The sequence below is a fragment of the Talpa occidentalis genome, unplaced genomic scaffold, assembly GCF_014898055.3.
Source record: "Talpa occidentalis isolate TD23 unplaced genomic scaffold, MPIMG_talOcc4v2.1 talOcc4.7, whole genome shotgun sequence".
Taxonomy (NCBI): Eukaryota; Metazoa; Chordata; class Mammalia; order Eulipotyphla; family Talpidae; genus Talpa; species Talpa occidentalis.
Window position 1 is genome coordinate 124,938,182 of NW_023605083.1, and position 27,704 is coordinate 124,965,885.

Genomic DNA, 27,704 nt, shown 5'->3' on the forward strand with positions numbered 1-27,704 from the left:
CTCTCAGCGAGCAGGCACCCCGGGAACGCTGGGTGGTGCCAGGCTCAGTTGGCCACCTTGATGCCACCTGCTAGACAAGAGACTCTTTGACCCCTGGGCGCACTGTCTGTCCCGGGGGTGGGGGCGGAGGGAGGGTGGAATCTGGGGAGCTGATGGGCGTGAGCCCTATAGCAGGTCCAGCATCCTCCGTTGCGCCCCCCTCCTCAACTGGGCTCTGCGCCCCGCTGCTCTCGTTCTCGGGGCCGTACATCTTGCTCATGGACTCAGCGATCAGTCCCTCCTTCTCAGGGGCCCTGTCCCCACTGCCATCCTGGTTGTGGCGGTACATGTAGGACGCCTGCTTCACGGAGCGCTGGAGCAGGTGCCGGCGGTAGGCCCTCTGGATCTTGATGGCGCACACCTCCTCGTGCTTCCGCTTGAGGGTGGTGGTGATGGGCTCGTAGGACACCTTGGAGGGGTTGGCTGCCATGAACTTCTCCTCCATGGTCTGCTTCAGGGCATCCATTTCCCCAGAGTCACCCAGGACCTCTTTGGTCAGGGCGAAGAGGATGTCCAGGCAGTGGATCCTGTCCCCCGGCACCATGGGCAGGTCCAGCGTGATGAGCTTAATCTTGTTGGGCTTGGCGATCCTCAGTGGCTCCTGCAGGGTGTCCACGAAGTCAGACAGGCGGGTGTAGGCGATGAACTGCGTGGCGTCGGGGTCAAACTTCTCCCAGGTCTCATAGAACATCTCGAAGTCGTCCTCGCTGAGGGGCTCACTGCTCTCCTCTGTGGCCACGTTGAAGTTCTCCAGGATGATGGCGATGTACATGTTGACCACGATGAGGAAGGAGATGATGATGTAGCTGCAGAAGAAGCAGATGCCGATGGAGGGGTTGCCACAGTCACCCCTGACACTAGAGCCCGGGTTCTCGAGGTTGGGGTCACAGTCAGGGGGCCCGCTGTTGAGGATGGGGTTCAGCAGCCCATCCCAGCCAGCTGACGTGGTGATCTCGAAGAGGCAGATGATGCTGTTGCCGAAGGTCTCAAAGTTGAACATGTCATCGATGCCCGACTCCTTCTTGACGTAGGCGAAGTTGGACATGCCAAAGATGGAGTAGATGAACATGACCAGGAAGAGGAGGAGGCCGATGTTGAAGAGGGCAGGCAGCGACATCATGAGGGCGAAGAGCAGTGTCCGGATACCCTTGGCCCCACGGATCAACCGTAGGACGCGCCCGATCCGCGCCAGGCGGATCACACGGAACAGGGTGGGTGACACAAAGTATTTCTGGATCAGGTCGGAGAGTGCCAGGCCTGCAAGGAGGAGCTGATGAGGATGCCGTTGCTGCTCTGTGGGTGTGAGGCTGGTGGGGAGGGCAGCCTTGTGTGCTCATCCCCAGAAAGGAGCAGCAACAGCTCAACCCTCAAAGCAGAACCTGGAAGAGTTCACCCATCAGGCGGGGCTCCCCTAGGATTCTGGGGGGTGGGGGTGGGCAGGGCCCACACCTTTGCCCTGAGTGCTGGATGAAGGTGGGATATGCCAAAGTTGGTGGTATGAGGGTAAGCCCCCTTCCCCAGACTTCGCAGATGCTGTGGGTGAGGGAGAGGGGCAGGGAAGGAGGGCTGAGTGTGTGACTTGGGCATGTCGCTTCATCTGTTTGTGTCACTTTCCTCATCCGTAAAATGGGGGTGATGACAGTACAGTCATGTGTTGCTTTGCGACGGAGACACCGTCTGAGAAATGTGTCCCTTGGCAATTTCATCACTGTGCAAACATCAGGGTACAACTGCACAGACTCAGGCAGCTCCTCCTTGCCACCTGGTGTGTATGTTACAACATGGCCTGTGTGACAACCGTCACAGCCATGGTCCAGCATTGACTGGAATGTCATTTAGCATCATTACCCATGACTACACCTGCCTCAAGTCTTGGTTATGAACAGTGAGTGAGCTAATGCCAGGCAGGCACATAGCAGCATGTCATGCAAATGGCGTGCACTGGTAAATGGTAGTTAGTTACTTCTGTGCTACACACACACCTGTGCACTTCTTTCTCCATCATATGTGGACATTGGAACTGTTTTATGTTTCCCACTAAGCACATGGGCCCCTGAACGTGCATTGACTGGTCAGGTAAATGTTCCTGGAGGTGTACTGGAGTGTGTGCAGGTGATAGGCTGCCTGCAACCCCTTACGTGCCATTGCACATGGAGTATGAAGGCTGGGTGCATAGGCATATGCATGTGTGCATGTGTGAGCAGGCCAGGTACATGGACAGGTGTGTGCACACAAGGATGGGAGCACTGGGCCTTCCTGAATGACTCAGCCCAGCCCTGCCCTGCTCACCCACGATGGACAGGATGACAACCACAAAGTCAAAGATGTTCCAGCCGATGGTGAAGTAGTACTGGCGCAGGGCGAGCATCTTGAGCACGCACTCCCCCGTGAAGATGATGATGAAGACCATGTTGATGTAGTACAGGATGTCCACCTTGAGCTGGCTCTGGTCATCTGTCTCCACCATCATGGTGACCATGTTGAGGCAGATGAGGATCATGATGGTGATGTCGAACACCTGCTTAGTCACGAAGTCGTACACCAGGCCCTGGATCTTGTTCTGCAGCCCAGATGGCGGTGCGGGTGTGCAGGCAGTGGACATGGAGGATGGTGGTTGGGGCCCATGGGACATGACAGGCAGCAGGAGATGCAGGACGAGATGGGGACACGAGGACAAGAGAGAAAGGGAGGAGAGGAGGGAGGGAGGGAGAGGAGGTGTTAGGGCTCGTGGTAGGTGGCCAGGGAAGGGAGTGGGACCCAATGATCCATGGATGTCCTTCCTGGCTCTGGGCCCTCCTTCTCCTGTTAAGCACCCCCCCCCCAGTAACCCTACTTCCTTCTCCCAAAGCCATTGCTCACTGGGGAGGGTATCTGGACATCCTCTTCCTCCCCTTCTAGGCCCCTGAAGGCCACCAGGTGAGGATGGCCGTAGGAGGGCTATGCGGGGCAGGGGAGAGGTAAACTCAGGCGGCAGCAGCACGTGCCTATGGTGCCTTTGTGCAGGTGGTGCCCTCCCGGCAGGTGGGGTCACGCCAGGAACCCAGACTGGTGGGCTCTATTTGTCCCCCTTTGCCCCCTGGGGCAGGAGTCTCTATAGGCTATAGGAAGAGGGGCTCAGGGGGCTGTACCTGGGGCCGGGGAATTGGCTTCTGAGGCTTCTTGGAGCCAAGCTTCTTCATGGCATTATAGTATTTCTTCTGTTCCTCCGTCATGAAGATGTCTTTCCCTCCAAAGTATAATGGGATGGGGTCCATAAGATTGGGGGTCCCCCTTCTCTGCCTACTTCGGGCACCACCCTCAAAGCATCCCCCACCCCAGCAGGGAGGCTATTGGGGACGGGAGGTTCCTGGAGGGGCCAGAGCTGGCGAGCTGAGAGAGGAAGGAGCGCCGGGGCCCAGAGAAGGGGGTGGGAGCGGGCTAACTGACGGCAGGAAGAGAACCAGCCCTTGCTCGAGGTTTGCTTGGGGCCACTTTCCAGCAACACCTCCCTGGGTGCTAGCATGACCCCCTGGGGGAGGTGGCATCAGCCTTATTTTATGGATAAGGACAATGAGGCTCGGGGAGGCCATGTCATTTGTTCAAGGTCACCTGGGAGGGTCTGAGCGCTGCAGCCCGGAGGCTCAGTGGGTGCCGAGAGGGCAGTGTGCGTGCATGAGGGCAGGCGTGCGCAGGAGGGGGAGGCTGGGCTGGATACTCATCTTCTTCTTCTGCTGGTTGAAGTTGTCGATGATGACCCCGATGAAGAGGTTCAGGGTGAAGAAGGACCCGAAGATGATGAAGATGACAAAATAAAGGTACATGTAGATGTTCACCTCATACTTTGGTTGCTCCTCCTTCTGCAGGGGCCACAGAATGGGACGGGGTGAGCTGAGGGGCCTAGGGGCACATGCTGGCTGCCCCTTGCTCCGCCCAGCCCCATTGTGGAAGGGCCCATCCACCTGCAGGATGCTGGAGAGGTGGCGTGGGGGTGGGGTTGGGCAGAAGGTGCCACTGTGTCTCCAGTCTGAGTCCTCCCGCTGGGCTCCTGCCCCGCCACACACACACACACACACACACACACACACACACACACACACACACCACTCACCTCCCGGGAGTCCACGGCTGCATACATGATGTCCATCCAGCCCTTGAAGGTGGCCTGAGACACAGCATTTGGGTCCAGAGGAGGTTGTGTGTTAGGGGAGGGGGCTGCTCTCTGCCTCCACCATCCACCAGCTTCCCTCCCTGGCCTGGTCTGGTCTTCCCTGGAGGCTGCTTGCCCAGAGCTTCCCTGGGTAAGCATCAAATATGGACCAGAGAGGTTCAGATACTACTTCAGGGTCCCACAGCACTGGAGGCAGGATGAATGGCCCCCAACAAGGAGCACGGGGCTCAGGTCCAAGGAGAACCTGGGGTACCTCTATGCCTGTTTCATGCAGGGGCAGTAGTCACACTCACCACCTGCAGGAGGGAGAGGTAACCCAGACCCACGTTGTCATAGTTGACCTTGACATTGAGCCAGCGGACCTGACCCGTGTGCATCAGGCTTTCGCACTCCGACTTGTTGTTGACCTCGGAGATGTCAAACCTCTCAGAGGTGGTGGTGTTGATGCAGTAGTAGAACTTGCCAGCAAACAGGTTGACACCCATGATGCTGAAGATGAGCCAGAAAATGAGGCAGACAAGCAGCACGTTCATGATGGAGGGGATGGCTCCCAGGAGGGCGTTCACCACCACCTGGGGGGCCAGGGGCAGGTGTTATTGCCAGATCTGCTCCCAGGTGGGTGAGGGAGAGCTGGTCTCCTCTGACCGAGGGCTTCCCACCCACAGTAATCAGGGAACCAGGCAGGGCTGGGCATCATCATTCAGGGAAGACTTCCTGGAGGAAGGCCAGTCTGAACCAGGTCTGGGAGAGAAGTCATCTGCTGGGCGGTAAGAGTATGGGGGAGCAAGGACTAGGGTTGGGGGGAGGGGGCCGGGGTTGGGGAGGGCTCTCTGCTTGGCTGGCTCCGTCAGCCCCAAATGTGGGTGCTGGACTTCTCTGGAAGCAGCCAGGCCACGGGTCACCAGGCAGGAGACAAACACTCCTTCCTCGGCCCCCATAGGAAACTCAGCCCCCGTGACCTGGCTACAGAATTAGAGACACAGACACAGAAATGAAGCCACCGGGGTCTTCACAATAGCACGACTCCGGGGTCTGGAACGCCGGCCAGCTTTATTGTTTCAGGCTGGGCTGAGTCTGAGAATGTCCTTCTATAAGGAGAGGCTGTTTCGTGGCCCAGACAGAGTGGGTGGAGATACCCAAGGGAGCTCTGTTCCTGCTAGAGGCACCAGCCAGCTGTGTGGCCACGCACAGGCCATTTCCCCTCGTGGGGAGGGGTCTCTGACCCGGATGCATAAACAGGAGGGTGCTCCTGGGGCCGAGCACCCTGTAGGTCTGTGCCCCCCAAGTGGGTCTTGTTCCCACACCCTCCCTTGACTGGGGAAGTCCCATTTGTTTTGCTCAAAGGCTGTTTACCTGGTACTTCCACTCTGAAGGGCCTGTGGGGATCAGGGTGGGTAGGCTGGGAGGCCCGGTACCTTCCCCTTTGCTCAGACCTCAGAACCCCGGGGACCCCAGTCTGAGGTTGGGCAGAGATACCCATAAACCCACACAGTGGCTTTCCTTCCCCTTGGCTCCATGCCCGCCCGCCCTTGCGGTCCTCCGGCCTCTGCTGCCCCCCAGCGGTGGAAGACGAGCCACGAAAGGGGCCTGGCCTTCGGCGGGGCCACCGGTCTAGCCCTAGCCCTGAGCCTGCCCCGGTGGGGTGGGAGTGCAGACAAGCCCCCTGTACCTTGCCCTGCCCTGGTCAGAGACGCCTCAGCACCCACCCTCATGCCTTCAAATCGGGACAGTGCCCTCAGGGGCCGCAGGGCTCGAAGCGTCCGCAGGGATTTGATGGGTCCCAGCTCCGAGTAGCCCAGCCAGTTGGCCACCAGGCTGATGATGGAGACCTGCGAAGGGAGGGCGGGAGATAAGGGGGTGCAGGGCCGCAGTCTCCTCCCAAACCCTAGGTCACAGTTCCTGTAGACAGGACACCCCGGGGACCTTCCTGGACTCATAGCTCTAGGGTGCCTCCTCCAGGGCCTTCCCTAGTGGGTGGTCCTGTGAGGGAGAACAGCAGCCCTGGGGCCAGTCCCTCCCAGCACTGACAGGAGCCTGGGCTTCCTCTCAGCAATGTCATCAATTAATTGGGGATGACAATTAATAGGGTCGGGTGACAGGACCCGCCTCCCTTACAGAGCCTGTGAGTCCATCAAAGAGGAGGCAAAATCCTCCACTAACACCCGCAAGGGCTGTAAGTAATACTCCACTCACCCTCTTGCGCCAAAGGCTCCCATTTCTCTCAGAAGAAGGGGGTGCCCCATCCCTGATTCCCCAGCCCTGGGTGGCTGTGCCTAAGGAAACTAGACCCGATGTTTGGGGGTGCAGCGCTGCTGGGGTCCGAGGCTGTGTGGCCTTGGTGCTCAGGGCCTGGGCTGCCGGTGGGGCCGACTCACGTCCACGATGAGGAAGTCCAGCCAGCACCAGGCGTTGGTGAAGTAGACCTTGAAGCCGTAGGCCACCCACTTGAGCAGCATCTCGATGATGAAGACGTAGGTGAAGACTTTGTCTGCGTACTCCAGGATGGTGCGGATCATGGGCCGCTGCTCGATGTAGATGTCCTCGAAGGCCTGGGGGTGGCAGCACGGTTGGGGTGGCCAGGGCCCAGAGGCTGGGCGGTGGCCTCAGCCTCCCCCAGCCCAATGCAGCTGGTTCCCAGGTGCCTGGCACCCGGGCCTGGGCGGGGGCAGGCTGTGGGCTTCTTTTAGACCCTGCCACCCCCCTCGTGGGGCTGAGTGGTGGGAGTTTCGGGGTGAGAAAGCCCTGGGCTCCTCTTCCCTAGGCCTAATTAAAGCAACTCTCAACGGTCTGCAAGGGGATTTCGCAGCTGCACATCTTCAATCCTATCCTCACCTGCCCCATCCCCACTCCAGGTTCCCAGGGCCTTCCCCACCTGCCCCAGGTGGGCACCTGTCTGCTGGGGTGCCCATCGGTTGACTCAGAGCCCATCTGTAGCTTTAAGAGAATTAATGAAGTTGATCCTTGAACAGCACGGGCTGGCACTGCGTGGGGCCACTTCCAAATGGGAGTTTTTTCCTGTCCTTGGAGTCCACATTCATGGATGCACCACCACCAACCCCCCCGTGGGTGTCGGTTGAGAACACGTGGGTAAGGACCCCGCCGCCGCAGAGGGCCAGCCACAAGGGGCTGGAGCGCCTGAGGATTTTCGTGTCTCCGGGAAGGGGATTTTGGTCACAAGGGAAGACTGGAGTCCAGTTCTGGGTTTTCGAAGGCTCGGGGCTGGGTGTCCCCTACCGCCTGGTTGCTCAAGGGCCGAGTGGCTGTTCTACACATACCTGCAGCCACAGGTGAGCTCCCGAGTCACAGGCAACTCTCCGGTCCCTCCCACGGTGTGGAAGACACCCGGGAGGCCCTGCCCACCCCCCGGGGCACCTACCAGGGCTCCGCTGCTGAGCAGGATCATGAAGACGATGAAGGTCTCGAACCAGTTGTGCTCGACAATCTTGAAGCAGGCCCTGCGGAGGGTCCACCACATCTTCCCACGGCCCTGGGAGACGTCCACGTAGAGGCAGGGGAAGCGTTTTACGCAGGCTGGGGAGGGCAGGGGCACCACGTCACCCGCCAGGGGCTGCCTCGGGACACACGGTCACTGTGTTCCTCCATCTTCCAGGATGCCCCTCCCGCTGGCTGACTCCAGACCCCAGCTCCTCCCAGCACCCAGCCCCAGCTGCTGCAGCTGGAAATGGGGGGAAGCAGGAGGTGCAGTGGGTGGTTTTCCCTCCACCTAGCTGTCCACAGACGCACTGCAGCGCGGGTGCCCACCAGCCCAGGTCCTGCCGCTGTCGCTCTCCCCCCCCCCCCCCCCCCACCCCGCACACCCGCAGCCTTCCCTGAGCACAGCCCTGGGGGCAAAAGCGTTCCTGCAGGTTGTCTCCCTGAGCGGGCAGTCCCCTCTCCCTGAGGCGAATTTTGAGGAGGAGAAGGAGGAGGAGGGCAGGGAGGAGGGGAACAGGGAGGAGGGGGACAGGGAGGAGGGGGGGGAACAAGAGGAGGGAGGACTTGCAGGAGGAGTAGAAGGAGGGGCAGTGAGCAGGGTCGTGTCAGGGGAAGCAGCTCCAGCACTTGGGGTGACACTCGGGTTCCGCGAGGCCGTGGCCTGGGCTGGGCCAGGTCCACGGGTGGGAGGCACGGGCGGGGTGGGGGTGCACGCAGCCTGCCCTCACCCTCAGTGAAGCACTCCTCTGGCTGCTCCCCCTCAGGGTTCTCCTCCACCTGGTCCTCCACGTCCTCCTCCGGGGGCTTGTAGTCGGCCGTGCTGCAGACGGAGGAGTTCCCGTCGCAGTGGGGCTGTGGAGGCTTCTGCAGGGCCACAGGGTCATGTGACCCCAGGGTCCCCCCACTGAGTGGGGCAGAGGTCAGGATGGGAGACCAGGGGGAGAGGAGAAGGGGGTGGAGGATCCTGCCTCCTCGCTCACTCATCCACGCAACCCTGGGGGCAGAGGTGGCCCTGGGCGGTGCAGCGGGCACTTGCACTCGGACTTGGAGCAGGACAGGGCTCAGGGCAGGGGTGGTGAGGACACGCGTGAGGGCCGCAGGGAAGTGAGGAGGCTGGAGGGAGCCGGCTGGAGGGCTAGTTGGGGTGACTCAGCCAGGCTGGGACTCTGGGGAGGAGACACAGGAGGCATGAGGGGCTCAGCAGAAGAATGAGACCTGAAAACACGCCTGAGGGGGCATGGGGTGCCAATTCCCACAGACTACAGGCACCGGCTGCTCCAAGGTCTGAGCCTTCCCACCCCCCGGGGTCATTTGGTTGGAGACTCCAGAAAGGCTGGAAAGTTCCCCCAGCCACCCCCCCCCAAACTCCAGCCTTGGGGGTGCAGGAGCCTGGTGGGAGTGGAATGGGGTGGAGCAGGCTGGTGCTGTGGCCTGGCCAGACCCCCTACATCTCAGGCCGTCTACCTGGCCCAGCCTCCAATACACAATGGACCCCTTCAAAGTTGGGGGTGAGGCCCCACAAGGGGAAATGGAGAAGGCAGCTTGGGGGGTAATTCTGCATCACATCCAGAATGATGACTAGAAAACCAAGAGGGGGTGCCCAGATGACAGAAGGGGAAGCTGAGGCACAGGGTGTTCCATCAGCCAGAGCATCCACTGAGCCGCTTGCCCTCCTGTGCACTGCACCCCCACAGTCCCTTCGAGAGCAGCGCCTGCCCCTCTAGAGTCAGAGTCTTTGGCCTGAGTGCTCTCCAGCCCTCCCCGCCCTGTTCCTCATACCGAGGTCGAAGTTGGTGCCACATTTCCCTGGGTATTTATAGCTTGGTAGGCACTTGGCCCCCTGGTAAGTCTGTGTGCCACATATTTGGGGGGGAATAAGGAGTCAAGAACTTTCAGGGCAAAGTTCATTGAGGCTCTCATGCCCAGCCTGGTTTGGGGCCGGCAGGGTGGGCATGGGCAGGGGCATGGCCCTAGCTGAGGGGCTGGTCCTCCCCTGGCACAGCTGGAGGGTGGGCTGGGGTCTCAGAGTTAGCTCCTCTAGGAGGCCCAGGCAGGACCCCAACCCCTGAACTTCTGGAGGCAACATCCAGTCCCTCCCCCACCCTCAAAGGGGAGAAAAGGTGGAGGGAACATCTCAACCCAGTGGTGGGTCCCAGGGGTGCCCTGTACAGCCTGTGGGCTGGGTCTGGGCTCCTGCTGGGCTTGTGCCCAGCTCTGTGCTCTCCCTGTACCCAACCTCCAGACCCGCTCCCCAGTGTCCCGGGTGGAGACCCAGCACTTTGGACCTCTCTGGGCAGGGTCTAAGCGGAAACAGGCAACAACAACAATGACTCGAAGGGGCTTCAAGTCCAGAGGGGTCTGAGAGAGGCCTCCTGGGTGCCAGGCCTGGAAGGGAGGAGCCACAGGTGAGAAGCACATCCTGTCTGAGGGCGCCACCTTCTGGCGAGAGGGGCCCAGGGGGAGCCGTGTGTTGGGAGACGCTAACATGGGCCCCCAGACGCCCGCAGTCGCTCATCTAAGGCTCACAGCCACGCCCCGAGGTAGGTGCATTACCCCCACTTTGCAGATGGAGAAATTGAGGCTTGACCAGGATTTGTGACTTGCCTGAGGTCACATAAAAACATGAAGCCCCGTGTGTCACCTCACCCCGGCCCCGCCACCAGGCCCTCACCTTGCTGTCCTCAGGCTCCGAGAAAGTGTCCGTTTCCTCCTCCGTGGGCATCTCCAGGTCGGACTCCTCGGAGGCGATGGGCACATGGATGGTCAGGTAGGGGTTGTTGATGAAGTTGAGGTGGTCCAGCTCGATGCTGGGGGGCGGGCCGTCCGCCAGGCCCACGTGGTTCAGGATGTGATTGTCCTTCTTCAGGTCCTTGTCGTCCTCCTCAGGCAGCGGCTCTTTCTTCTCTTCCTCCGGGGCGCTCTCCCCAGCCTCCCCGGCCTCCCCGGGCACCCCGAGGCTGAGCATGATCTCCTTGGGCCGCAGGATCTTGCCGCGCAGAAGCCCCAGGAGGAAGGCCTTGGCGAAGCCGATGCCCCACTTGATGCGGCCGATGGCGATCTGCAGGTTGTTCATCTCGCCGTCCTCGTCCGAGGCCGCCAGGCTGTCGGCGCTGAAGGAGCTCAGCAGCAGGGCCAAGAACAGGTTCAGGACCTGGGAGTGGCGTTTGGGGAGTCTTGCTCAGCCTCTGGGCACCTGAGGGTGCCACCTTCAGCCAGCAAGAGATCCTCAGACTCCCAGCCAGACCTACCCCAAGTTGGGCGTTGTAAGGACTTCGCCGGATGGGACCCTCAGAACTGCTCACGGAGGTGAGGAGTGTCACCTGTGCCCCCATTTTCAGATAAGGAAATGGAGGCTTGGGCACCTGATAGGACTCAGCTGCCCAAGGCAGAGGCAGGATTTGGGGAGGCCCGCTGGGTGACGGGAACTTTTCTAAGGCTCTGTGACTCTACCTGCGCTGCTGAGGGGGGTGCAGAATAAAGACTCACCTCTCAGCTTCCAGGACTTATGGGGAGCTGAATCTTTTGGGCCTTCTTTTCTTGTTTAAATGGGACTTCAATAGACCCTGAGCATTCCAGTGCTCCGATGCATGCCCCCCATTGCTCTGGACCTATGCTCTCCTCTCGTGGGGGTTCTCTGCTCTACCTACTCCTGGCTCTCTTCCCATACCCCCACTGAAAGAGACTTAGGAGACTACTGGTCTGCCCCCCTTCAACTTCGTTTCCTAGTGGACACACATTTTCTGAGCTCCTCTCACTGCGAACAGGGGCAAGTGGCCGCAAGCTGCTCCCTGCCTAGTAGACAGACATTTGGTCAGATAATTACAATCCAGTGTGCTTGGCTGGCAGTAGGTGGAGTGCACTGGGGCCGCGCTGCTTGGCTCAGAGCGGAATACGCCAGCCGTGTGTCCCGAGGCAAGTCCCATCACTGCTCTGTGCCTGCATTTCCACATCTGCAAAATGGGGATGCTTCTACCACCTGCCTCCTTGCATGGTGGTGAAGATGAGAAGATCAGATATTTTGGCTGATATGCGTGCTATCCAAGGTACAGGGAAGAGTGTGATTAACTCTGAGACCAGCTCAGCATTTTATAGATCAGGAAACAGTCTCAGAGAGGTGGAGTAATTTGTCCCAGGACACACAGCACTGTCAGGACTAGAACCTAGGTTTCCAGTCATTGCACAATTTATTTAGACTACAAGGTGAATGGCAACCCTGGAGGTTGTGCAGTGCAGTGGCCCTGTCTTCCACCAGTATACCCATGCCTGGTCAGTGAAGAAGAAGATGGAGCTCAACTGGGCAGGGCTCCCAGATCCTGTCAGTCAGAGGCAGGGCCAGGTGCTTACCCTGGGGCACCTGGGGGCAAGGCTAGGTGTGTGAATGGACCTGAGGGAGCAGGGAAACCAGTGAATCAGTCACTCTTGACCATCTTCTCCACGTGTCTCTTACTGTCTGGCTTTCACCAGTGTCCTCCATAGTCTTCCTGTCATTGTCTTAGCTATTGAGTTAACATAATATCTTGTGTGTGTGTGTGTGTGTGTGTGTGTGTGTGTGCGCGCGCGCGCACACGCGCGCGCGCACATAGCATATTGTATATATTCTCTCTTTGGAGGATGTGCTGGGGGAATTCCTCCCCAGTTCTGTGCCCCAGTTAATTTTCTTCCTTTACCCCCCACCAAGATGGGTCTTTCTCTCCCTCTCTCAGTGGGAGGTGTCCAGTTGCCAGAAGCACATCTGAGATGGGAATTAGCTGCTCTCTGGGTCAGCAGGGTTTGCACACGGCTCCTGTGTGGGACAGAAATAGCCGCCTCGGGCAAGGCGGGGTGGGGTGGGGTTGGCGAGGAGGGGGCGGACATCAGGCTCCCCTGGGGGCTCTGTGGGGTGGGCTACGTAAGACTTAGTCACTTCCTCTTCACAGTTATTCAAAGCAGCGAGCAAATGCCATGGGCACAAGGACACAGGTCCCCACACCCCCTGGAAGGCTGCCCAGGTGGCCTCCAGCAGATAGCTTCTTCCTGGAGGCCTGGGGAGGACAGGACAGGGGTGGGTGGGGAGAGTGCCCAAGGGACCCCCACCCCACAACCTCTGATTAAAGTGGGAGAGCTACAGATCTGGGTGAGAAAAGGGAGTCAGGGGTGTGTGTGTGTGTATGTGTGTGTGTGTGTGTGTGTGTGTGTGTGAGATTGTGTGTGTGTGTGTGCGTGTGTGAAAAACAGGAAGGGGCCTCAGAGGCAGGGCAGTGTGAATGGACATGAGGACCAGACTTTGGACCAAACTGCTTGGCTCCAAATCCTGCACAGGCTACTAACTCACCTGCCTACAACACAGAAATAAAACATGCAACATCCCCATCGGGTGTGGCCATTCCAACACAAAATACCCAGGACAAACGGTGGACGCTGAGCAGTGGTCAGCAGGTGGCGACACCCTCGCTGCTCCCCTGGCTGCTGTTGCTGATAGAATTGTTATTAGGGTCTCCAAGGCCCAGCTTCTAGTCCGGGCTCCGCTTCTCACTGGCTGCGTAGTTCTAGACTGGGCCTCCTCAGAGCACGCACGGAGCCAGTATTACCTGTCCCTCAGGGTTGTTGAGAGGATTAGGGATAATGCACGTAAAGCCTTGTGTGAGGGTTCTGGCCCGTGGCAGGAGCCCAGCACTCGGGACAAGATGTTGATGGCGGGTACTTAAACCACCACCTCCTCCCACACACCTGTGCCAGTTGGCTCCCCTGGCTAAGCCCCTAGACGTGTGTCACGTAATCCGAAGACCAGCCAGTGAGGAGGTCACCACCATTAGCATCCCCATATAGCAGATGAGAAAAACTGAGGCCAGGGAGGTTCAATAGCTTGGTCAAGGCTTCCCAGTCAGGGAGTGGCAAAGCGGGCGCTGGAAATGATTTGGGGTTTGCACAGTTACAGCCAGAAACCCCTGCAGACCCACCTCTAAACTCACAAACTTCCAATCAGAGCTTACTACCCCCGTCCCAATCCTGACCCAAGGAGTCCCCCTCCTATCCCCAAGACCCCCTTCTCAGCCAGCCTAGCTTCACCCTACCCCTGGGGGCCAGGATCTCCTCCCACGGTCTCCTCAGTGGAAGTGACACCTCCCTCCCTCCCTCCGTCCCTGCCCCCAGCCAGAGCTCAGCGTTATCTGAGAAGTGCTGACCCAGCAGTGCAGGGATTCCACAGGCCTCTGAGGAACGTGGGGACGTGCGTCTTCCCGCCCTGTTGCCCAGGGTGGCGCAGGCCAGCACAGGGGCAGCTGGACACAGCCCTCCCGGCAGGAGCGACCCCCATCCCTCCTAGCATCGGTCGGCAGGATAAGGAGAGATGCCACCCCAGCCCTTGCCACAGAAATGCTGGTCAGCTGGCCAGAGGCCACGCCCAGTTCCTGCTCCTCCGCAAGCTGAAGAAAGCGGCAGGATGGGTGCAGTTTGGCACCATCATGCCCAGGGGCTGATGCCCAGGAGGAGAAGCGAGTTGGAGTGTGGGAGAAGGACAAGGGGCCCAGGCATTCCTGGGGCCTTCTGCATACGGTCAGTCATCCCAGCCATGCTGTGGGCTGCCCACACTTTTCTTCCATGTGAAGTGATGGAAGGCAGCCCAGCCAGAGAGGAGATTCGTTCAAGGTCACACGGATGGCAAAGGAGCTGGGTTTGCAGCGTGGGCCTGCCTGACTCCAGTTATCATGTTACTTTACCCCAAACACTAGGCTTCAACAGCACAAATCACAGCGTGGTCCCTGGATCCGCGGCCTCACTCAGCATGCCTTAGCAATGCATATTCCCAGGCCCACCCAGACTTGCTGAATCGTACCAGGTTGGGGGTTGAGGCCAGGAATCACCTGCCACTCCTAGGCGATTCTTACGCAGGTTAAAATGTGAGGGCCGCGGGGTTCAGCCACATCAAATTGCCATTGAGGTGGGGGAGTCAAATAGCAGCAATTTCATGTAGCTCAACCTCACAGGAAAGGGGTCCTCAACCCGATTTAGAGGGAGCACAGGAATGGGACAGGCCCTGTGCGCTTGTGTTTCCTGGGCTGGGTGAGCCAGGCGGCCTCACTCACCACAAGGTTGCCGATGACCATGACCATGAGGAAGACGGTGAGGCACAGGGGCTGGCCGGCCACCTCCATGCAGTCCCACATGGTCTCGATCCACTCCCCGCACAGGATGCGGAAGACGATGAGGAAGGAGTGGAAGAAGTCGTGCATGTGCCAGCGGGGCAGGCTGCAGTCTGAGGCGATCTTGCACACACACTCCTTGTAGCTCTTGCCGAACAGCTGCATGCCCACCACGGCGAAGATGAACACGATGATGGCCAGCACCAGCGTCAGGTTGCCCAGCGCCCCCACCGAGTTGCCGATGATCTTGATGAGCATGTTCAGCGTGGGCCACGACTTGGCCAGCTTGAAGACCCGCAGCTGTCGGGCAGGGGGAGGGCGGGTGCGCGAATGAGGCCCAGGGACCCAGTTCAGGGAGCCCCATCCTTAGGAGAACGGGCCCTCTCCAATGGCCAGACCCCCACCCCCACCCGCCCGGAGTGAGCCGAGGCCCTGTTCTGTGGGGTCCTCACTCCCCACCACCTCGCCCCTTGGTGTGATCGAGAGAAAGAGTCCTGATGTCTTAAAGATGCAGACTTAAGCATTTACAAGCCAAATGCATGTCAGGATTTGGATTCCGCGTCCCCTGGTGAAAAGCAGGGGGACCAATAGAAAAAGACCTGCGGAAAGTTGATGGCTGCTGGAGCTGAGTGGTAGGTACACAGAGGCTCTGCTTTGTGGCTATATGGAAGATCCCATCACAGAGTTTAAAAAGTAATAGAAACGCTCCTGTGGTGTGCTGGAAGGGACACCCATCCGGAGCCCGCATGTCACGACCACAAGCGGAGCCTCAGCTTCAGGTCTGCAACAGGGTGAAGCCTCTGCTCCACCGCTGGCCTGGGTCACCGAGGGTGGAGCCCGAACGTCAGTTCCGAGGCCATCATTTCGGCCAGGCCTGCAGCCGTGAGGGGCTCCGTGCTCCCTGCTTGCTGTAAGAACTGGCCTGCGGCCCAGGACACTAGGGACCTTACTCCAGCCCCTTGGGTTGTTGGGGGTATCTCCTCTCACCCCCCCCTTAGCATCCTCACTCCCCCTGTGTAGCCCAGGCCTGGGGCCCCACGCACCAGGCGGAAGGAGCGGAGCACGGACAGGCCCTGCACGTTGGCCAGGCCCAGCTCCACCAGGCTGAGTGTGACGATGAAGCTGTCGAAGATGTTCCATCCCTGCTGGAAGTACTCGTAGGGGTCCATGGCGATGAGCTTCAGCACCATCTCGGCTGTGAAGATGCCCGTGAACACCTGCAGGGGGAGGGGGTTCCCGCTGAGAGCCTTGAGGGGCACGAGGCCCTGGGAGTCGCCCACCTCCCAAAGAGTCCTTGGCCCTAAGGGGAGGAGTTCAGAGTCCAGAGCAGGGAGGGCGGTGGCACCCCAACGTCGGGGGGTCAGTCACTTAACTTCTGGGGGACATCACCTTAATCATACTATTCAACACTCATACAGCGCTCTGCAGGTCACATTATGATCTCATGGGTGTCCTGATTTCTCTGGATGTTGCAGGATCATCACACTCATCCCAGAGATGAGACAAGCAGACTCCCACGTGGGAATGATGGTCTCAAACCCAGATCTCAGGGTACTTAGTTCAGTCTCCTGTCTCATATCCTACAGCCTCTCTACCCTGGCTGGCAGAGCTTCCAGAACTAAAAAATCTTGGCGGAGTTAACCTCTAAGGCAGGGCCCAAAAGGGGATCAGAATCTGAGGATCGATGAGTAGGCCAGAGTCATCCCCCAAACCTCCAGACACAGGAGTCTGAGGTTGCGTAGCCTCCAAAATCTCCTTGGGCACAGCCCCCTTCCTGCCGTGCACCAGCTGCACTGGGTCCAGGCCTGCCTGGAGACATGCTGAGCCCTGCCCAGGAGCGTCTGTGGCCACACCAGGCGCCCACATGGCAGCAGACTGTGGGCAGGGTCTGGGCAGGGGGTGGGCCAGGCCCATCACGCACACCCAGCAGCTGTGCCTCTCTGTCCAGAGCGCCTGTGCCTCTTCAGCAGAGCCTGGCGGCCTGGGCATCTCTGTGGGAGCGACGGCCCGCCTTGCAGGCTGGGGAGTCCAGAGTCTGATTCCGCAGGCCGCCCTCCCAGTGTCCGTCCTGCCCAAGGATCTAAATCTTCCTCTCCCTGGACGCCCTATCCGGGGGGATGATGGGGCGTCTTGCCCCTTTGCCATCCTGAAAACAATGAGCAGGGAACTGGGCAGGGTGGGGCAGGGCAGGAGGAGGAGGAGGAGGCTTTCTCCTTTGTTAGGCTCCGGGCTGACGAGGTGCTAATGCTCCTAATGGGCCCGGATAAGCAGGTGGATCAGTGCGTGTCAACAATAGGGAGCAGGAAGGCCCAGCAGGGGAGCTAGCACCCGCTGGGGAAATGGCAGTGGGCAGGGGGCTGCCTGTGGTGGGGAGACTGTGTCCTGGGTAAGCGGGACCTCCACAGCCTGGGTGGCCAGGCCTGGATGCCCCAGCTCCCAGGTGCTTCCACCCTCAGGCCCATGACAATCTCTGCAAGCGGAGAGGTGTCGCCCAGCCTCCCCATCTCTATGCCCCCCCTCCCCATCTGCTCCAGGGCATGCCTGGGCCCCAGATCCCCAGGAGTCCTGAGTAAGAAGTCCAGTGCCTCATCCCCACCCTCTCTTCCCCCACACGCCTTGAAACCCAAATTCCATATCCCATGGATCACCCCACGGACCTGCCACGAATATCTGCCTGTTCTGCACACAGCCCAGATGGCCCCGCCCGGGCCCCTCCCCAACCGGCCCAGAACGGCCCCTCCCCACGGGTGCTCCCTACCAGGTTGCCGACGTTGAGCACGTTGTCGAAGTGCTCGGTCATGGGGTAGTGCTCCATGGCCATGAAGAGGGTGTTGAGCACGATGCAGATGGTGATGCCCAGGTCCACGAAGGGGTCCATGACGATCAGGAAGATGATGTGCTTGAACTTCACCCACGGGGTGCAGCAGTTCCATATGAGCACTTTGTGGGCACACTTGTACCACCACGGCGGGCACTTCTGGTGGGCCTCTTCCAGCTCTGGCGGTGGGGGACAGGCGCTGACGGCACTCGCCACTAACGTTCTCCTTCCTCCACCTGGATCTCAGGAGCCACCTCCCAAATCTTGCCCCCTCGGCAAGCCTCACCCCAAGTCCTGGCTGTCTCATGAGCCCACCTCCCCCGGCCTCCCCAGTGACCCCCACTCTGTACTGTGGCCCAGAGCTGTGATCTGATAGCGGAGACACCCCTATCTGTCTGGGTCCCCAGGGTGGAGCAGGAGGCTGCTGCAGGGTGTTGGGTCTGAGGTCTACTTGCTGCTGGCCAGGGCCTCGGAGCTGACTCAGATCACCGCCCCCAGCCAGTCTACCCCCTTCCTTGGGCTGTGCAAGGCCCATGGTTGAAGCTGCTCCCGGCTTTCCAGGCCTCCACTCCCAGGCAGGATCCCATCTCCCAGGCGAGGAGAGGGACCGGAGTCGGGCAGCCCCAGGGAGACCCGGGTTTGAGGGCATGATTGGGACCCCCCAGGCATGGGGGTGGCTGACGCTGACCCCCACCCAGGAATTAGCACAGCAGACCTCTCTCAAAGGCTGAGGATTCTGGTCTGAGAGACCCCCTCCCCAACCCGGGAGCTACTCCAGGGGCCTCTGCTCAATCTTCTCACCAGTTTCCAGCAAGGGCAGCATTGAGTGACCACCTTGGTCAGCTCTGCCTGGCATCCCCTCGGGCACTCTCTGCCGGGTACACACACCTGGATGCCTGTCATCCAGAGGTCTGCAGAGACCCCAAGGATGCCCAAGTCCTCTGGCACCAGGCTAGAGGGTCTGGGGGGGAACCAGACTGCTTCCATGTCAAATTTCCTTTCTTCCTCTCTTCCTTCCTTGCGCCTTCCTGCTCTCCTCTTTCTCTCCCACTCACCCAGACACCACCTGCTCCTTTTCTTTTGTTAACCTTTCATCCAGGCATCCACCCACCCAACTTGATGCACACTGAAACGTGCAATACAGATGTGTGTGTGTGTGTGTGTGTGTGTGTGCGCGCGCGCGCGTGTGTCTAACCTATCCTCATTACCTGATCCTATGCCTGAGACTGGGGGTGGAAGGCAGCACAGGGATTTAGGGGAGTCTGTGAAATCTACCTGTACACAGCTTGACTTTTAACTTTTACCTAGAAGACATCTGAGGAGCAGAAAAGTCCAGTTTCTGGAACTTTCTCATTTTAGTATTATTGTCCTGTCTTTCCCATGGCCTTGGCAGCCCCAAGGCCCTCCCGGAAGCCCCCAGTTCCCAGAGCAGCCCAGTCTCGCAGCCAGAACTGGGCCAGGGAGGCCAGGACTATATTTATCATGGCTATTTCTTCTACGCCAATATTAAGTTACTATCTTGATGCTGGGCCCAGCCAGCCCCGCTCCCCACAGGAGCCAAGTGGCCTGCTGGGCAGGAAGAGGCAGAGAGGGTGGGTGTGAGGGTGTCTGACACTTACCTTCCATAGCGTCAGAGATGCCGCTGTCTGCACTGCAGCTCTGCCTCGGGGGGCTCTTCTCCCCTGGTGCTGTGTCCACGCTCCCATTGCAGTCTTTGCTGCGGGCCGGGTCTCCATCTGTGTCCCCTCCTTCCAGAGCCTGGGCAGCCTTGGCCTGGGGGCCGGCAAGGAGGAGGGGCATGAAGTCCACCTCTAAGCTGGGGCTGGTCTACGTGACTTCTCTAGTCCTTTGGGTTGGGGTCCCTTTTCTTGGCCTGAGCCCAGCCTAGCGCAGGCAGACACGGTGGTAGTGGTGGGGGTGACAGGATGGGGGCCCTCATCCCTGAAGATCCACCACTCTCTAAAGCCCTCACTTGTCCCTACACTTCATGAGATGATGAGAAAGTGGGTGGCTGCTTTGTGGGGCGTCATTGGGGCCTGCCTCTGCCTCCAGATGGGCCCACGGGCTGTGCAAAGAATCATAGATATTTGAGCTGGAAGGCCACTTCCGGTTTAACTACTCAGGTTCATTGTTACATGTGGGGAAACTGAGGCACAGAATAGCAAAATACTCTTTCTACTGCTTGATGCCTCCCAATCCCACCAAAGCCTCCCCCAGTGGCCTGGGGCCTTCTGCCTGGCAGCCTCAACCTCATCCCGCCCTCACCAGGGGCAACCAGGCTGAAGGACAGGGAGGTGCCTGAATCCCCAACATCTGCTCCCCATATCCAGACCTTCTCTAGCTCCTCTTGATGCTTTTTGTATTTCTCCAGCATCTGCTGAAACTCCTCTTCTTTCTCCTGGTCCTCAGCCAGGGTGGCCTCGTTCTGCTCGGCGTAGGCCATGGCCACGACGGCCAGGATCAGGTTGATGAGGTAGAAGGAGCCCAGGAAAATGATGACTACAAAAAAGACCATGTAGGTCTTGCCGGCTGCTCGAAGGGTCTGAAGGGGGAGGAAGGGGGAGGGTCACATGGGTCCCTGTCCCCTTCCAGCCACCCACCACCTCTCTCCATCTCAGACAGGTAGGCAGAGAGGGTCCCTCAGAGCCCGGCGACTGAGGGCCTTTGAGGCAGGTGTGGCTCTTCTTGGAGGGTGAAGCCACATTGGGAAGCTTCAAAATAAATACCTGGGACCCAGAGATTTCTGGGCTCCTGGCTCAGAGAGCCCTGTGAACCCCAGTGAGGACTCCTGAGATCAGGGTCAGGATAAATGATGGTGAACAGGCTTTGGGGTGCTTGAACCCTAGCTTTCCAAGGCCCCCGGTAAGAGGTCAGACTGTAGCTGTTGTCGCTCTTGTCATTCACATCATCAGCGTCAGAACCATCACCAGGGACTGGGAGGCGCTGTCTGCAGTGGGCGCTCACCACTTGGGGATGGGCCAGCTGCACTTCTAAGCTGCCCGACTGGAGGCCGGGAGGCCTGGGGGGCTCTGCAGTCTCCACTCTCATGATGGGGGGAGGAAGAAAAGGCTGTGGCTAGATCTCAGCAGGTATCAGGGGACCCACTGTGGGGATCTCCTATGGGGGGGCTCCCACGGTCCTGCTGGGGGTTCTGCCAGGCCCTGAGGAGGCTGTGGGGGTGGGTGGGGTGGCCTAGGGCCGAGGGGCAGGGAGGGGTGGCTGTACCAGCTGAAAGAGGTTCTCCCAATAGTCTTGTGTCATGAGGCGGAAGAGCGCCAGGAAGGCCCAGCTGAAGGTGTCGTAGCTCGTGTAGCCGTAGTTGGGGTTCCGCCCAGCCTTGATGCACTCGTAGCCCTCGGGGCAGTGCCTGGGGAGAAGGGGGACTGGTTTTAGGGAGGGAGGACCCTCCTGCCTGTGTCCAGGAATCAGGAAACTGTCTCATCCACCTGCCCCAGGCCCTGTGCCCCACCTGCTCACACCCCGGGAAGCCTCTTCCCACCCCGCACCACCCACCTGCCCCAGGTCCTGTGCCCCACCTGCTCACACCCGGGGGCACCTCTTCTCACCCAGCACCACCCACCTGCCCCAGGTTCTGTCCCCACCTGCTCACACCCCGGGGCGCCTCTTCTCACCCAGCACCACTCACCCTGCATCGCTGCTGTTCCCGCAGAGCAGGGCGTCGTTGGAGCCCTCCAGGAAGTAGAAGTTCCCTTTGGGAATCAGAGGTCACGGAGGAAACAGGTCACCCGCGTGGGCATGCGGTGGGTCCCGGCACTCCTTGCCCACCTCGGGCGCATCTGTGGGCACCGCGACACCACGCGGCGCTTGCCGGGCGGCTCGTCCCTCCCCAAGGGCAGCCCTGAGCACCCGGTCTCAGAGGAGGTTTGCTGCAGGGGCCCGGTGCTGAGGCAGTGTGGTGTGCTCCTGGGGTGCGGCAGGGAGATGGGGGACATGTGTGTGTGTGTGTGTGTGTGTGTGTGTGTGTGCGCGCGCACGCGGGGCTACATTTACCTGGGCAGGCTCCCTGACTGAGGGAAGGGGCTAGAATCCAGGACACCAGGACGGAGAAGGGCTTCCTTTTTCTAACTTGCCAGGAGGCACCTTGGGGCCTGATAATGGCGGTGTGAGGACGTGTGTCCTTCTGAGCCTGTGAAGCGTGGGCCGCTGGAGGCGTGTGTGTGTGTGTGTGTGTGTGTGTGTGCGTGTGTCTGGGGGTGGCCGGGCTGCAGGCACACGGAGTGATGAACAGGGAGGGAGCAAGTAAGAGAATGAGGACTACGGACAGTTGCTTTTCTGGTAAATCTTCAGGATTTTCCAGGCATTTGTTATTATCTGAGAAAGGTGCTGCAGTCTCCGCTCTGCAGGTGGGATTCCGAAGGTCAGGGAGGTCAAGTGGGGATCAGAGGTCACCTAAGCTGGCTGGGGGCGGATGTAAGCTCTGGTCTCCCCCGGCCCATCACCAGGGGCGCCCTCGGGGTCCTCACCTTCATCGCTGATGTAGGCGTCCCAGTCGAAGGTGTAGTTGCCGCCCCAGCTCTCGTGGCTGTTCCACGTGTCATTGGCCAGCCACGTGTCGTTGCCGTACCAGGTGTCGTTGCTCAGCCACGTGTCGTTGCCGTACCACGTGGCGTTGGTGTCGTTGAAGGGCGGGGGCCAGCGCACACACTTCTGCCGCAGGTTTCCCATGAAGAGCTGTAGCCCCACCAGGGCAAAGACGCTCAGGCAGAAGACGGTGAGGATCATGACGTCCGACAGCTTTTTCACCGACTGGATCAGGGCCCCCACAATCGTCTTCAGCCCTGACCGGAAGGGGGGCCAGGGCGGGGTGGTAACTCACTCCCCTAGCCCCTGCCCACCTTCCCGTGCCCCTGCCAAGCCTTTGCCTACTCCATCTCCTTCCATGCTTGACTTCCTAGGGACACCACTTCCTTGAAGCCTTCCCACCCCTCTCTGATCAAGCCACGGTCTGCAGCCTTCCCAGGGACACCGACTCCCAGCCGCTGGAGACCGGGTCGCAGACTTTGTGGGTGTTGCCTGGCTCGCAGAGATGCATGGTGGCGCTTACTAATTGTCGCCGGGTCAGCACCGCCACCCCAAGTGTGTTGTGCAGAACACTAATCTTCCAAGTTGTACTTTTAAAAGGGGGTCAGCAGTGTTGGGGGAAGGCAGAACTCTGTATTCCACCCTCGGAGAGCCATTATGTGGATGATCTTATCCAAGGCTCCGAAAAGTCCGACAGAAACACTTTAATACCATGTCCCCTTCATTTATGTGATCACAGAACCCCTTTGCTTACAATGTCTATCAACACCCGGGGGCATCAGGGCTCACTCTGAGGCTCTGGAGCTCCGGGCAGACCTAGACATACCATTGTATTCCTCCCCTTTGGTCCCAGAAAGGCATAAACGACTCTTGTAGGGGCTCTCACCACCCCCACAACTTCTTCCTCTACCTGCTCCTAGCATCTCCCATGTCAGTGTTAATCCATGTCCTTTCCGTATCTCTGCTCAGCTGCCACCTTACAAAATCCTCCTAGCTCTGAGGACGCAGGAGGCCTGGCATTGGGGAAAGGCGTGGGGCCTTGACCCAGGACCGGTGTGCCACGTGCCTCTCCTTAAACACTTCCTCTTGGGGCCTCTCGGGGTCTCCGTCCCTACTGCTGTACTAGGAATTTGGACTAGAAGGGAACTAAGGTACTTTCTGGCCTTAAGACTTAACTAATTTCCTCTCTCTTCAGAACTTGTACTACGTCCCTTTTTATTTTTATTTATGCATACAAGAACTGGGGTACAGGCCAGTGCAGATTCTCCAGAGACAGAGTGGGGAACAGAACAGGCAGAATTGACTGAAATACACTGCTGAGGGGAGCAGCGGGCAAGACAGGAGGAGTCTGCTGTGCCATGTGGGTAGCGCCCTGGCTGGGGATCGAACTCATGCTGTAGTGGCTGGGTGTGTGTGTGTGAGCATGTGTGGGTCAGGGTTAGAAAATGGTGGAGGTGAGACTTGAACCAGGATCGTCTGACTCCAGGGCCTGTGCTCGCATTCCTTGCCATGCTGCCCCTCAAACACTGTCCTCCTGCCAGGGGCCATTGCCTCTCTGGCCACAGGCCCCTCTGTGTCTAGGAGCCCATGGGCACATGAGCCAGGAGCTCTGTGACCCTGGGTCAGGCTCCGGGCAGAGGGGTGCTGCGCCTCCCTGGTACCTGGGATGACCGTGATGGTTTTCAGGGCCCGCAGCACTCGGAAGGTCCTCAGAGCTGATATGTTGCCCAAGTCCACAAACTCTGTCAGGTACCTGGGCCAGGAGGACGGGATAAGGGTAGTGTCAGAGACGGCCGTGGGTGACAAGGCAGAAATCAGGGCTTCTTCAGGTTTAGAATGAGAATTCACAGACGTCCTTGGAGTTGGGGTTCCCACAGGGGAGTGGGGGGCAGGTCAGATACCCTGCAAGACTCCTATTGGGGTCCGAGAGTCGTGAGAAAGATAGTTTAGGAGCTTTGCCTGAGAGCGGTGGTGGTAAGGGCCTAGCTCTCCTGGGTGAGGGCCTGTGGGCCTGGGATCAGGCTGCTGTGTGGTTGTACGGGTGTGACTGCACATGCGTGTGGTCGTACATGCATGTGGTTGCACAGGTAGCAGGAAAGCCTACACGCCAGGCCCTGGGGGTGGCAGCTCCCAGAGTGTCAGCTCACAGTCCACACAGCTGACCTGTGGCCCCATGGTCACCCCTCCGAGGGGGTCAGCCCACCCAGCTGCCCTCCTGGAGGTCTGGCTCGCCTCCCGCACCCACTGCAGCCTCTGGGTGCCCTCGGGCCCTGCTCACGCCATCATGATGACACTGAAGTCCAGCCAGTTCCAGGGGTCCCGGAGGAATGTGAAGTCATCGATGCAGAAGCCCCGGGCCAGCATCTTGATGAGGGACTCGAAGGTGTAGATCCCCGTGAAGGTGTACCTGGCGGGAGCGAGAGGCCAGTGGGGCAGGCGTGTCACCCGGGCCTGGGTGTGTGTGGCAGGCATGGGCCTCCCTGGAGGGACGGGCACAGAAATGAAACATGCTCCTGGGGTTCTGTGGACATTGGTGGGGGTGATCATGCATGCCAGCCGGGGACTTAGGGTGTTGCTGGTGACAAGGGCAGTGTCACTCTGAGCTTCCTTGGGGTGCAGATGCCTGTGATGGGCTGTGTCCCAGGGCCCAGGGAGAACTTACTCCACGTCCTTGGACCAGGGAGGTGGGTCGCTCATGGTCATGAACACGCAGTTGCTCAAGATGGTGATCATGATAAACATGCTGAACAGCGTTGGGGGGCGGGTCAAGGAAAGTGAGGTGCAAGGGGGAGGGGAGGTGGAAGAGGAACTCCTGGCCCAGAGCACCCTGCTTCGCCCTTCCCCGCCCTCCCCACCGCCCCCTCCCCTGCACGCCCCACTCGGGCAGGATATGAGTGGATGAGCACCTTGATGGCGCCGCGCCTGATGATGCTGAAGGGGCTCAGCAGGTAGAGGGCAGGCGTGGCCGAGAAGCGGAAGATGGACTTGCCCTTGTTGAGCACGATGAAGGTCTGGGCAGGGAGAGAGCTGTGAGGCTAGGCAGACAGATGAACGACGGACAGACAGGCAGCAGGGCCCCCAGACCCGTACCTTCTTGTCGCTGTAGTAGGGGTCCAGGTCCTCCAGGGGGATGCCGATGACCTCGGGCGGGGGATCCCCGTAAATAAGGGGCAGGTTCTTGCCAGCCTCCAGGTCACTGCGTGGCTTCCGCTCCGGCTCCTCAATCTCCATCTGCTTGTTGCGCAGCTGCCGGGCCTCCTCCTCCACCGCCCGCTGTTCTATGGCTGCCAGGGACTCCGGGGTGAAGGGGCGCAGGCTCTCGGGGCCCATAGGCAGCAGGGAGGGCAGAGACGGTCTGGCCATCCTTGCATCCTCGGCTCAGGGGCCAGGAGAGTGGCGGCAGCTGGGGCAGCTTCAGCGTGCGGCCCCGGGGTGGGTGCTGGGCCTGCTGTTTACTACTCACCTCCCGGCTGCCCAGGGGCTGGGCAGGGGAGGGCTTTTGGGCGATGTGTCTGCAAGGCCGGGGTGCTGCTGCTGCACAGGTGTTGGACACAAGTGCATCACCCCGAGTCCCACACTACACCCTCCCCAGCAGAGGGTTGGCAGCCCTCTGGACTGCAGGAAACCAACCAGCTCCTCTTCACCCTCGGGGACTTTGGGCCGATGCCCCAGTGCCCTCAACTGCCGCCTGGGCCCAAGCTCTGGAACTGTGTAGCTTCAGCCTAGGGGACAGAGAGAACCACAGCTAGCTATGTTCACGTGGCCTCTGTCCGGTAAAAAGGAGTCAATCGTGAAATGTGAAACAAAAAACAAAAAAGCAATTACTATGTAGCAACCATAAAAGGAAAAAACGTGAAATGTGTGGGTGGGCCCAGAGGATGGGCCAAGATAGGGGCCTGGTGGGCTCCACCTAAAGTAAGAGCAGCAGGCGGTTTTTATGTTGAAGGCTGACTTGCATGGGCTGCTATTGGCTGCCTGAGATGTGGGCAGAGACCAAGGAGGCTGCAGCCAAAGCCAGAGCAAACAGACTGCTGTGATTGATTAGTGATGTCTGCTGGGACACGAGAAAGGAGAATATGGCCCCTCCGCCTGTATTTGCCACCCTGGCCAATAGGGGGAAGGGAAAAGGAAGATGTAGGGGTGTGGAGCTCCCTTTCTGAGCTTTGGGGAAATGTGGTGTTGGGATGCGAGAGGGAAGAAGGAAGGGCATTGAGCCTCCCTGCCCTGGAGCACGAAGAGGTGGGTGCTGTATGGGGCCATGTCAGGAGAGACTGCAGGTGCTAATGCGCAAGAGGAAGACACTCAGGAAAGACACTGGGACAAGGAGATGGACAGTTCCAGTGTGAGGCAGAGCTAGAGCTCCCGGGGGATGTTTGGACCCTGCGTGAACTGGCTGGATAAAGGGGGACCCGCCCTTTGAAGCCTCTGAGGCCTGTGAGGCCTGTGTCTCCTGAGCCAGTGACTTCGCCTCTCATGGCTCCTCCCCCTTCCTGCTCAGCCCTCCCAAGCTGGGAAGGAGGGAGGTGGGGGGGGGTCACTATGGTAAAGGCCCTCAGGAGTGACCCAGGCAGGCAAGGACCATGGTAGCCAGCCACACACAGCCTCCGCCAGGCCTGCACCAACAGACACCCAGAGCCACCCTCTCACCAAAGGGGCTTGGACAGACATCCCCCCACTACCCCAGAGACCCCAGGCAACAGCACACAGCAGGCTTCACAGAGAGCCAGACTCTGAGCAGTGCCCCTGGTCCAACCAGCGCAGGCCTCTCCCAAGGCTTGGTGAACAGGTGGGGAGGGTGGCCAGGGAGAGGCCTGAGCCATTGGGCAGTGCTGGCCACACCCCCACGCTGGGCTGCCCAGCTGCTCCCTACCATCACCCGGGGAGTCGTGTTTCCACGGGGATGACTCTGCTCATTCCTGCTGACCCCTCAGCTGCTCATTGGCCCCATGGTGTGTGGGGTGCGTGTGCGCGAGCACACACATGTACCCACAGGCACACATGCCCAGGCTGAACTCACCCCTCATGCCCACCCCACAGTCAGCACTTAGCGCACACCTTCCCTCCTTCATTCTGGACACCAGACGCACCCCCATACCGAAGGCACTGACCTGCCAGATGGCCCTGGAGGGGCCCCCCGGCGGCAGGCAGCCTCCCAACTCACGGCCCCGCTTGGCGACAATCCTCCGGCCAGACGCCGCCCCCTCTCTCCTTTGCAGGAGCCCGAGGGAGCCACCGAGAACAGAGGAAGAGTCTGGGTCCTGCCCCAGCGCCCCCAGGAACTGGGCTCATTGGGTCCCCAGAGGCCCCGGGTAGACAGACTCTGAGGTTTCTCCTCAGGGGGCTTTCCCCCCAAGAAAGCACGCCACCCCACTGCTGCTTTCTTCTCCAAAGAAGAACGTGGCCTGCCCTCTGGCCACTCCTTCCTCCTCTGCCACGTGAGCTCCCTCCTGCTCCTGGAAGACGCCGCTTCTCCGGGGCTGCTTTGCAGTCCCGTTTCCTTTCTCCGGGACCCATCTCTCCCCATGTTCTTTTCCTCTGCCACGGAGCAGCGGCCCCCCACCTCCTTTCAGTGGTCTCGACAGCTGGGCCACCTCTGAGCCACTTC

General features: G+C 59.8%; 1 protein-coding gene across 1 annotated transcript; it reads right to left on the bottom strand.

Annotated features, from left to right (window-relative positions):
- Nucleotides 1-34: 34 nt before the first annotated feature.
- On the bottom strand, nucleotides 35-27,255 carry SCN4A (sodium voltage-gated channel alpha subunit 4). The gene is made up of 25 exons (XM_037493622.2): nucleotides 27,208-27,255; nucleotides 25,190-25,821; nucleotides 24,992-25,110; nucleotides 24,762-24,851; nucleotides 24,378-24,506; nucleotides 23,761-23,852; nucleotides 22,042-22,356; nucleotides 21,204-21,267; nucleotides 20,783-20,924; nucleotides 19,890-20,099; nucleotides 19,177-19,330; nucleotides 17,498-17,736; nucleotides 15,783-15,956; nucleotides 14,683-15,039; nucleotides 10,293-10,772; nucleotides 8,350-8,485; nucleotides 7,563-7,717; nucleotides 6,562-6,735; nucleotides 5,893-6,015; nucleotides 4,480-4,758; nucleotides 4,127-4,180; nucleotides 3,738-3,875; nucleotides 3,168-3,272; nucleotides 2,329-2,599; nucleotides 35-1,296 (listed from the first exon to the last, which is right to left on the bottom strand). Exons 2-25 carry the CDS (start codon nucleotides 25,460-25,462, stop codon nucleotides 71-73), a joined length of 5,499 nt encoding a protein of 1,832 aa, XP_037349519.1. The 5' UTR covers nucleotides 25,463-25,821; nucleotides 27,208-27,255; the 3' UTR covers nucleotides 35-70.
- Between the last annotated feature and the right edge of the window lie 449 nt (nucleotides 27,256-27,704).

Coding starts and splice junctions, on each gene's coding strand:
- SCN4A (XM_037493622.2), bottom strand. CDS start 25,462: ATGGCCAGACCGTCTCTGCCCTCCCTGCTGCCTATGGGCCCCGAGAGC. Junction 6,016..6,561: donor TGGACTTCCTCATCGTGGAC/GTGAGTCGGCCC, acceptor CTCCCTTCGCAG/GTCTCCATCATCAGCCTGGT. Junction 2,600..3,167: donor AGCCAATTCCCCGGCCCCAG/GTACAGCCCCCT, acceptor TCTGGGCTGCAG/AACAAGATCCAGGGCCTGGT.